We start from the raw sequence: 12190 nt of genomic DNA on the forward strand, positions 1-12190 counted from the left end.
TCTCTCCTGCATGGCCTCCTCTGGAGCCATGCTGTTTTCAGCGGGCACCACTGATTGGCTCAGACACAGTGGTAGGAGGGTAGCCGGCACATCCCCCCACCCCTGCTATGAGATCCCCTGACTGAACCATTCCTAGGATGCACTCTGCAGAGGTGTGGCGGGCTATGAAGGGTGGTGATTGATCCTATTATGTTTCTGATTTTATCGACAGGGATAAAGGATAGGGATTAATTTGATGAGTTGTTTGCTCAATTATGAAAATAAGAATGTCTATAAGTCATTAGAGAATCAAAGGCTGGGACACAACGATATCAGGAAGATTTAATGACCCAGAGATTGAAACAAGGTCAACCCAACAGCAAAAATAAAAATGAGAAAACATTTAAGCAAGCCACAAAGACAGACTTCCAGGCCACCAACGGCAAACAGTAGGGCAAAGGAGGATGAAAAATCAGATAGTGAACCTCCAGGACACTCAGAACTCACAGCACATGAAGTAAAAAAACCAATCAAGCTCTAGAAAAATTCAAAACAGAAATTATTTCACAGTTAACCATAGAGATGGTGAGCAAAATGAAAGACATGATTCGAGAATCCAGAACAGAAACTGACAAAAGAAAAAAAAAATAGATTAGCTTGGGAACATAATAGAAACCATGAAGGCCCAGAATAAGAAAGAAATGGAAACAATGAACACCCAACATAGGAAAGAAATGGAATCCATTAAACAAATTCAAACAGATATCCAGGAGATGAAAAACTCTATTGAAAGTGTATGCAACAGAATAAAAGATTGGGAAGATAGAATCTCAGATATAGAAGATAGGGTAGCAGACAGTGATCATGAAAAGAGAGTTCTCTTAAAAACAGTCAGGGAGCATGAGAAATCGATCCAACAACTGCTAGATGATACAAAGAAGAATAACATAAGACTGATAGGAATCCATGAAGTACCAGGAGAAAATGCAAATGACTTTAAAAAGCTGTTCAAAGAATTAATGACTGAAAACTTCCCAAACAGAATTGAAGAATTAGACATACAGATAAGCGAGGCATATAGGACACCAACTAGCCATGATCAAAAAAAAAAAAAAAATCTACACCTAGACATATAATAAGCAAGGTCCCAGAAACCCAACAGAAGAACAAAATACTACAAGTAGTAAGAGAAAAGAAACAAATCACATGCAAAGGAAAGCCCATCAGAATCACAGCAGACTTTTCAACACAAACCCTCAGGTCAAGGAGCGCCTGGAGTGAGGTATTTCAAGTCCTAAAAGAAAACAACCTACAACCAAGACTGATGTATCCTTCAAAACTCTCTTTCAAAATGGATGGAGAAATAAGATACTTCCTCAACAAAGAACACTTGAGAAACTTCATGAATATTAAACCAGCACTACTAAGAATTTTAAACAATATTCTAGAAAAAGACAATGAAGATCACAACACCAGGAGGTCCAACAGAGCAAATCAAATAGCGAAGGCTAGAAAATAAAAAGAGAGGACAAAAAATAGTCAACAAAAGGACAATAACATGACAATAATAAGTCAGTACATATCAGTTATAACTATCAATGTCAATGGCCTCAATTCACCAATCAAGAGAAATAGATTGGCAGAATGGATTAAGAAGCAAAATCCAACAATATGTTGTATACAAGAAACACACCTAGTACAAAAAAGAAGCCCACAGACAGAAAGTGAAAGGATGGAAAACAATTCTCCATATGACAGGAACCCAGAAAAAAGCGGGGTAACAAACCCATTTGCAGACAAAGCAAATTTCAAACCAAAACTCATTAAGAGAGACAAAGAAGGCCACTACATCCTTGTAAAGGGAACAATTCAAGAGGAAGAAATGATAATCATAAACATATATGCACCAAATATAAATGCCCCCAACTATATAAAACAAATATTAAGTAACATGAAAAACCAAATAACCACTAATACAATTGTAGTGGGGGATCTGAATACTCCACTATCAAAAAAGACAGATCATCTAGGCAAAAAATCAACAATGAAATACTATAACTGAACCAAGCTCTTCAACACATGGACTTATTAGACATCTATAGAGTATTTCACCCCACAAAATCAGAATATACATTCTTTTCAGCTGCACATGGGTCATCCTCCAAGATAGATCACATACTAGCTCACAAAACAGGTTTGAATAAATGCAAAAGAATTGAAGTTATTCCCTGTATATTATCAGATCACAGTGCAATAAAGCTGGACATCAATAGCATAAGAAACCGTAGGAACTTCACAAACACATGGAAATTGAACAACACTCTCCTGAATAATCAATGAATCACAGAGGAAATCAAAGAAGAAATCAGACAGTTTTTACAAATGAACGAAAATGCCAATACAACATTCAGGAATCTATGGGACACAATGAAAGCAGTTCTACTTGCAAAATTCATAGCACTGAATGCCCACATCAGGAAAACAGAGCAAGCTCAAATAAACAACTTAACGATGAAACTTAGACTCCTAGAAAAACAAGTGCAAGAAAAACCCAAAGCTTGAACAAGAGAGGAAATTATAAAGATTAGAGCAGAAATCAATGCAATAGAAATTAAGAAAATGATACAAAAAATAAATGAATAGAAGAATTGGTTTTTTGAAAGACTAAATAAAATTGATAAACCCTTAGCAAACCTTATCAAAAAAAGGAAAGAAAAGGCTCAGATCCATGCAATCAGGAATGAAAAAGGCAAAGTCAAAACAGATCCAACAGAAATCCAGAGGATCATCAATACATACTATGAGAACCTGTACTCTACTAAAATGGAAAACACAGAAGAAATGGGCAGATTTCTAGATACTTATGAATTACCAAAGTTGAACAAAGATGATAAAAACATTTTAAACACCCCAATCACAATCAGTGAAATTGAAAATGTAATTAAAAACTTACCAACAATGAAAAGCCCAGGTCCTGATGGATTCCCTGCTGAATTTTACAAGACATTTAGAGAAGATCTATTGCCATTACTCTTCAGACTTTTCAACGAAATTGAAAGAGAAGCAATACTTCCAAATTCATTCCTGGAGGCAAATATCACTTTGGTTCCCAAACCTGGGAAAGATGTAACAAAAAAAGAGAACTACAGGCCAATTTCCTTAATGAATACAGATGCAAAAATCCTCAATAAGATACTAGCAAACAGAATACAGAGGATCATCAAGAAGATCATTCATCCCGACCAAGTCAGATTTATTCCAGGGATGCAAGGATGGTTCAACATACATAAGTCAATAAATGTAATACACTATATTAACAAAGTCAAGGACAAGAACTACATGATCCTCTCGATAGATGCAGAAAAAGCATTTGACAAAATTCAACACCCATTCATGACAAAAACTCTGAAAAAATTGGAATAGATGGTCTATGTCTCAACTTAACAAAGGCTATCTATTAAAAACCAATAGCGAACATCATATTAAATGGCCAAAACCTGAAAACCTTCATGTTAAAATCAGGAACAAGACAAGGATGCCCACTATCACCACTTCTCTTTGATTTAGTTCTGGAAACATTAGCCATAGCAATTAGACAAGAGAAAGAAATTGAAGCAGTAAAGATAGGAAAGGAAGAAGTTAAAACTGTCATTATTTGCTGAAGATATGATACTCTACATTGAAGACCCAAAAAACTCCACCAAAACACTTCTCGACCTAATTGACGCTTGGCAGAGTAGCTGGATACAAGGTCAACACCCAAAAATCAATAGCCTTCTTGTACACAAATAACAGACTCACTGAGAAAGAAGTTAGGGAAACAATTCCTTTCACAATAGCACCCCCAAAAAATGAATTATCTGTGAATCAACCTAACAAAAGAAGCAAAAGGCCTCTACAATGAAAACTACAGCACTCTGAAAAAAGAGATCGAAGAAGATATAAGAAAATGGAAATATATCCCCTGCTCCTGGGTAGGAAGAATCAACATAGTGAAAATGGCCATACTACTAAAACTGCTACACAGATTCAATGCAATACCAATTGAAATCCCAACACCATACTTCACAGAACTAGAAAGAAGAATCCAAAAATTCATTTGGAACCATGAGAGACCCAGAATAGCAAAAGCCATATTAGGCAGCAGACACATGGCAGCGGGTATAACAATTCCCAATTTGAAACTATACTACAAAGCCACTGTGACAAAAACAGCATGGTACTGGCAAAGAAGCAGACCTGAAGATCAGTGGAACAGATTGGAAGACACAAAAACAACTCCAGATGCACTTAGCTACCTCATCTTTGACAAAGGAGCTCCTAGTCCCCACTGGAGGAAAGATAGCCTCTTTAATAAATGGTGTTGGAAAAACTGGATCTCAACCTGCAAAAGATTAAAATTAGACCCTTATCTGTCACCATGCACTAAATTAAAATCCAAGTGGATTAAAGATCTAAACATAAAAACAAAAACACTAAACTTGCTGGAAGATAAGTTAGGCAGAACTCTGGAAGACATTGAAATAGGAAAAGACTTTATGAACAAATCCTCAGTAGCATGGGAGCTAGCAGAAAGAATCAACAACTGGGATTTCATCTTAATAAAAAGCTTCTGCACTGCAAAAGGAACTGTCAACAGAACTAAGAGACAATCTACAATGTGGGAAAACCTTTTTGCCAGCTGCTCCTTAGACAAAGGACTATTATCTAAAATATATAAAGAACTCAAAACAACCAGCCCCCCCCAAATATAAAGACCCAATTCTAAAGTGGGCATCTGAAATGAACAGACATTTCTCAAATAAAGAAATAAAAGCAGCACGTAAATATATGAAAAAATGTTCCACATCACTGGTCATTCGAAAGATGCAGATGAAAACAACACTGAGATTTCACCTCACCCCACAAAGAATGGCTGCTATCAAGAAATCACACAAGAACAAATGTTGGCGGGGTTGTGGGTAGAAAGGAACCCTTCTCCATTGTTGGTGGGAGTGCAGACTGGTGCAACCACTATGGAAGTCAATATGGAGATACCTCAAAGAGCTGGGATTAGCGGTTCCATTTGGCCTAGCCATCCCTCTGCTGGGTATCTTTCCAAAAGAAATAAAAGAATCATATCATGGTGACACCCCTGTTTATAGCGGCACAGTTTGTAGTAGCAAACTTGGAAACAGCCCATCTGCCCATCAATTGGAAAATGGATAAAGAAGATGTGGTTTTTCTACAAAATGGAATACTATTCAGCCATAAAGAATGAGAAAGTAGATTCATTCATAGTTAAATGGGTACATTTTGCGGATATTCTTTTTTTTTTTCAGCTTTAATTGAGTTTATTGGTACATTTTAGGGATACAGTACAGTTACATTCATTGTTGGGATCTTGTACCTCTACATGACAAGTCTTGATTCTCATTTTTTTCCCCTTACCTCTGCCCTCCCTTCACCCCCTGAGGATATACTTCTTAGTGAAATAAATAAGGCACACATATGCAAATATCGAATAGTATCTCTGGTGTGAAAAACTAAAATAGTACTCAAGATCCTAATGCGACACTTAGCAAATAGGAAGAAAAGAACCAAAGGTGTAGGGACAGTGAGAAGGATACAGAAGGGGGAACAAGGTAAAAGGAAAAAAATATGAGAAAATGTAATTGGAATTAAAGTGTTTGAAGGGGGGGAGGGAGGGGAGGGATGAGAGAAGGGAAGGGACAAGGGGGAAAAATGAGAACCAAGACCTGTCATGTAAAGGTACAAGATCCCAGTAATGAATGTAACTGTACTGTCTACCTAGAATGTACCAATAAATTAAATTTTAAAAAATTAAATTAAAAAAAAAAGACCAGCCTGGGCTACATAGTGAGTTGCAGGTCAGTCTCAACTACACAGTGAGACCCTGTCTCAAAAAACCAAAAAAAGAAAGAAAACAAAAACAAAGGCAAACAAACAAACAAAAAAATAAAGTATAATAGGTTTTTATATATCTGGCTTCTTTTTATCAACATAAATATGAATTTTTTTCATGATGTATGTATAGTAATATCATTTATTTTTAACTACAGTATTGTGTTGCATTTATCACTTTTCTCCTTGGTTTCTAAGTTTCAAATATTTTGAATAAAACTCATATAAAGGCATTCTGATACACAAATGACTTCACTTATTGTGGGTATATATATATATAGATATATCGATATATATCGGTATATCTATATCTAGTTTATCCTATAAGCCAATGGGATATGTAGAGAGTTACATTTAGTAAGTATAGGCAAGATTTCCCAAAGCCACCTAACATTTCACCAGCAGTGTGTGAAAGATAAATTATTCCACTAAAAATGGTAAAAATATTTAGTTTGGAAATAATTCTATATAGGCAAACACACAAATACTTACAAAAATCAAATCTTTTAGGGTTTCTGTTTTTTTTTTTAACATTTCTGGCATGGCTTTATTATTTGTTTTCACCAATCTAGAAAAAGACTGAGCAACTCAAAGAAAGCAAACTGAAAAGTGAGAAACTAGAAGGGGAACATATTTTGAACTTTTCTCCAAATTGTAACCCAATGTTTCAACAAAACAAATATTAATATCTATTTAAGTAATGTGAAATCAAACATCGAAATGCGGCACATTGTATATATTCTCCTTTTGAAAGGCCACTACGTAAATTAGGATATTAAAGATCAGGACTCCTTACAGCAAAAAAATCATCAGTTACTTTAATCCACTATTTTGGAAACCTATTTGTCCATGGCATCCTATTCTGCTGTACCCTTTTTAAGTACAACTATTAATTACTTTCAAAATGATCATTCTGTCTTGCTTTAGACTATTCTTTAAGCCAGAGTAAAAGTCCTTTTATTTTAGTGATAATTTATAAATAAGACATATGTAATTCCTTGGAAAATAAAAATTTCAGAGAGATATCCTTATGAAGTGATGCGAAGTTTGGGGGCATAGATTGGATAGTTGTGCTGATGGGGGAGCAGGATTATGGTGTTTTGCCATTAAGTAAAAATACAAACACACATAGTACTCATACTACCCACTGAGGCCCAGCCAGACACATCTCTGTTTAAGTAGTTCTCTACACTTCACAACACCCATAGCATAGTCATCCTTCTGATATGAGTGAGCACATTTGTAATTATACTTTCTGAATGGATTGGTACCCATTACTATGTGTCTGGAATCATCTGAAATGAGGGTACTTATATGATATAAGATATTGCAGATGATTATACACACAATACTACAAAAAGGCAAAAGCAGAGGAAAAGGCCTCAAAACAAGACAAAAAGTCTCAAGGTAACGGTCACTTCCCTACAAAAGTGGTAAGACTACAAAATGGTATGTGTTGCTCAAAGGAGAAAGTACAGACTTGAGACATAATTAGGGTAAGAGAAATATATCTATCCTAAGCAAATTTAATTTCATTCACTTAGTAATCCTTCTATAAAAGAGTTCCGTAAGTTTTCCTCTCATTCTTTCCAATGAATTCCATCGAATCCAGTTTAAAATGTCGAAAGATCCAGGGACAAGTCCAAGAAAAACAGCTTAATTTAAAAGAGAAACGTGAAGCCAATTTTCATAAGTGTTAGTATTCAGACTTTTTAAAAATCAGTAACCACAGCAAATGCCCAAACACAATACATGCAGGAAGTAACAAGCACTATATAGAAACTATTTACAGTGGGGTGCCTGAGATAGCTGCCTGGTATTCGCTTTTGCTGTTTTGCAGAGATCTTGAATGAGAGCCTATGATTTCTTGTAACGATTTTCATTTGGTATTTTTCACCTGGGTTAACAAATCATTCCCAATTCAACTCAGTTGCAAATGCAGAATTCACTTACCTGCAAAAAACCACAAGCTTTGAAGTCCTCAAAGAAAGGCAGACTTGGGCGGTCTTCTCTATAAATCGACAGTTTATATGTGATCAGGGTCTCACCCTCTGCTGGAGATTTATCCACCACCAATATTGAGATTTTGTTCATTCCTAAACCTAGAGGGTATTTGGCAAAGCTAGGGGTGGGAAAAAGATAGAATAAAGAGAGAATGAATATGAATGGATAATAATTATTTATCCCACATTAATTCAGATATTAGCATTTACTGAAAACCTATTTTATTATTTGTAAAATTTGTAAAGTCTGTACCATTTCATAATAAATCTTATATATAAAATTGTAATTAAATTATGCACATAAAATTTATGACCTAGTGCCTAGCATGTGTTAGATGGCCAATAAACATTGGATTCTTTTGCGCTGGGGATTTAGCTAAGAGGTTCTGCCACTCACCTCACCAAGTGCAAGGTCCTGAGTTCAATCCTCAGTACCAAAAAAATAAAAAAATACAAAATAAAACATTGGGCTCCTTAATTAAAATTCTTTAAGATTCTCAGGGACTAAAGAAGTATCATACCAAATACATACATACACAAAAGTACAGTTTCCTTTATAAGTCTATAAATTAGTAGTTTTACAAATAGCCTTATAAAAAGACAATGTAATTAAAATAACAAACAAATGACATGTTGTTCACTAATTATACTATGTCCTCTTGAATATTTATTAAGCAAAAAGTAAAAAATATGAAAAAATTTAAAACTCTTTTTTATTATACTATTACAGCCAACAGCCATCTTGCAGGGCAAGCTACGTCCTCCGTTAACTAAAAGAAAGGACATTAATATTAATTAACTACTTGTCAGGGTCATATATTCATTTAGTAATACAATAACTATAAAAAAACTATGATGCTTTCTATTTTAAATATAGAAACCATTGCATAGACTTAGTAAAATAGCTGCTCAAAATTACAAAAGTTGGGCCCCAGAATAATGACTTGGCTCCTCTTTTATTTCTAGCCCAGGAAGGATAACACTTTTTTTTGTTGTAAAGATGTATAAACATATGTGTAAATCCACATTTATTTTTTAGACAATTTCTATTGATTAATGATTAATTTTAATTTTGTTAATTTTATTATATTAAACAATGAGTGCTTAACAGGAAAAAATATCAAAAACTATATTATTGTATTTTAAATATTTAGTGAGTGTTTATTAAAAAGCATCAACATTTTTAACATCAACTGGTTTTTGGTGTACAAAGTCTAAAAACCATCAGAAATAAAAACCTATGTGAACTACAATGAAGATATCAGTGGCATTATATAAAAAATTATCTTGGGCTGGGGATTTAGCTCAGCAGCACCATGCCTGCCTCACAAGCACAAGGACCTGAATTTGATCCCCAGCACAAAATAAAATACAATTTTAAAAAATCTTTATTTCAATTATTAAACATAAGGCACTCTTCACAAATGACAACAGTATGTTCCATATGCACACACCGCTTACACTGACATCACGTGTTTTGCTTTCCTGGCCTTTTTGTAGGACATATTTGACATCTCACTGGTTTTGCTGTTTTGTCAGGAGGCTCTTATTATATTATATAATGTATAGTTCACAGGAACATAAAATATCAACAAAATAAAATGTTACATTCTTAATATATATTGTGCCTCTAAAATAAACATCTACATTTTTGAATCAGCTGTTTACTTGCTTATGAAATCTAAAAGATAACATCAGAAGTAAAAACCTATATGAACTATGATGAAAATACCAATAGAACTGTACAACAAAAATAATCATCTCTTCCCCTGTCACACTCATGGCAGTCTTCACACATGACAATTTCATGTTCCTTACACAAGTATCGCTTACACTGATAGCACATATGTTTTGTTTTTCTGTCCTTTCTTGTAGGGCACAGTTGATATTCTTCTGGTTTTCCAGTTGTTGTAGTAGGTGTATGGGATGTTGCACCTTCCTATTCCCCTCTCAGCTCACCAGTGTGCTCCACAATATTTTTGTGTAGTTCCCTGGGCAGAAATATTTTGTTTTTCTTCTGCAGCAAGATCTCTTACAAGTTCCAGTCCCAATCCTCTAGGAAAAATTTTCTGTGGTATTTTGCACTTGTTACTTTCTTTGTCAACTATCAATCTATTTATGCCACACATATTTAGGCCAAGTAAAATACAACCCTTGGCCAATACTTTGTGTTTCAAGTGACATCATAGTTGCTGCATAACTCATCAACAAAATCTACACTGCCTTCAGTTTTGTTGTAGAAAGTTATCATCTTAGGCTTTCATTTGGTCAGGGTTTCCTTATCAGTAAGTTCATTACGGTGCAATGTTGACATCAGCAATACCACTTTATTTTTCTTGGCCATATATGAGGCCAATGTTATATCTTTCTGAAATCTAAAGATTGTACTATACAATTCTCTGTTTTGAGATTGTAGCATTTCATTTGGAATTTCTGCTTTAAAACTGTAACTATGTTGATCAACTTGTGCTCTGTTAACAAATATGACATTGATTGGAAACTGTTAAGCAAATTGTCAAATGTCATATTCTGAATAGTTTGGGAGATGGGAGCAACAAGTCTATTTACAGTGTCATTTGGTTTTATTACTATATGAACAAGAACCTGGTAGCTGAGTTCCAGGATAAATTTCTAAATTGAAAGCATACATCTTTGCATCCACAAGAGCATACATTTTTATGCCGTATTTTGATGGTTTATTTTGGCACGTATTCCCTGAAGCTACAGCAACCATGAAATGCTGCAAGATGGTCATCAGCAGTCATGTATTCAGGTGGTTTGAACATTGCTTGGTAGTTACAAATCTGTCAAACAATAACCAGATAGCAGCTAAATTATTAGGTTTTTTGTTCAGTCTCGGTGAATGCTTTTGTCCTCAAACCTCAGGCAATTTTGAAGGAAATCAAAGATTTGTTCTGCAAACCTCAACCCCAAACACATAGCTTTTCCACAAGCCATTTACATTCCTGTGATTACCATGAGCAAGCCCTGCTAAGTACAGCAGAACTATGAATATTTTCAGTTCAGCTAGTGAGGTGTCAAAATAAATACATTTCTAAGTATGGCTATTGGTGCATTCAGAACATTTCACTTGTATTTCAGCCTTTGTGTATTTCACAATGTCTTGTAGCATTTCATCTGTTACAATTTCCAATATCAAATGGCAGCAATGGCATTCTGTCCAATAGGTCTTACCCCTGCCAAGTTCCTCACTATATTTTTGAACCTAGTTCTAACATCGGATCACTCCAGTGCTCCATTTTGTAACATTATGACCAGTCAAATAAGCACTCACATTGCTCTTTTGTCATCTGAATCAAGGAGATCTGCAGTGCCTATGTCTGTATTGGTTGATTTTTGCTCCATTTGATTGTCACAGGAACTTTGGCTCACATAGCCAACATCAAAGGCATCGTCATAGTCGTCATCATCATCATCATCATCATCATCACACACCCATACTACTCTTTGTTATGAGAACATGTATTTTATCATAATGGATCATCTTTACTATCCATGCGTGAGTAATCTGATGATTCACTTTTGACCTCCTCTAAAACTTGCAAATATGGTTTTTCATGTGTTACTGTGCTGAATTGGGCTACTTCTACCAGAAAAATAAAAAGAAAACTTAAAAAAAAAGTGGTGCTGATGTATTATACCCTCTCTGATGTTCGGGTAAACATGCACAAAACCTGTTAGATGCAGCATAATGTGGCTGAAAAATCCCAGTTTGACACTTTTGCCCAGGTGCATACACCTTGCCATTTGTTGTACCAAGTGGGTAAACACAAAGATTGCTTTCTGTATCTCTAAAGGAAAGGTACGGAGACACACAGCCAGCTACTATTATACTGAAGTGAAACTTTACAGTAGAAAAGCAAGGGATTTTTTAAAAAATCAGTGCTATGCTCCTTATGCTAGTAGACTGTTGGCTGCCAGGAATGCCACATGCATTTCTTTCTCTACAGCAGGGGAAAAAAAAAAACGAATATTTTCCTCACTATAGACATGTCATGTAATAAAATTATAACCTGCATTCAAAATTACAAACAGAAGAATTTGTGACTTTCAAGCATCTATACAAAAAAAAAAATCCCTGTAGAAGTAGGGATTTTAGTGGCCTGTGTCTACACATTATTACCAACATGTTTAAGCAATGAACTCTTGTCTATTCAAAGAGTTGTCTTGAGGTAGAAGAATGGAACTGTTCACCATTGCAAAGGATTAACTTCAACAGTCTGAAAATAAAGACATTCCCTTAATGTTTTCTCACAACAACACCCTCTCCATTATAATATGGC

The 12190-nt window shown here is 35.0% G+C and overlaps 1 protein-coding gene across 2 annotated transcripts in view; it reads right to left on the bottom strand.

Moving 5' to 3' along the window:
• The window catches only part of Cped1 (cadherin like and PC-esterase domain containing 1), a 294620-nt gene that overhangs the window by 131110 nt on the left and 151320 nt on the right, over positions 1–12190 (bottom strand). For both annotated transcript variants that reach the window (XM_010635340.3, XM_010635339.3), the window contains exon 16: positions 7837–8005. In XM_010635340.3, the coding sequence (XP_010633642.1) occupies positions 7837–8005 (169 nt within the window). The remainder of the gene's footprint in view (positions 1–7836; positions 8006–12190) is intronic.

This window comes from Fukomys damarensis, unplaced genomic scaffold (genome assembly GCF_012274545.1).
Source record: "Fukomys damarensis isolate Sample0158 unplaced genomic scaffold, DMR_v1.0_HiC HiC_scaffold_4, whole genome shotgun sequence".
In the NCBI taxonomy this organism is placed as follows: Eukaryota; Metazoa; Chordata; class Mammalia; order Rodentia; family Bathyergidae; genus Fukomys; species Fukomys damarensis.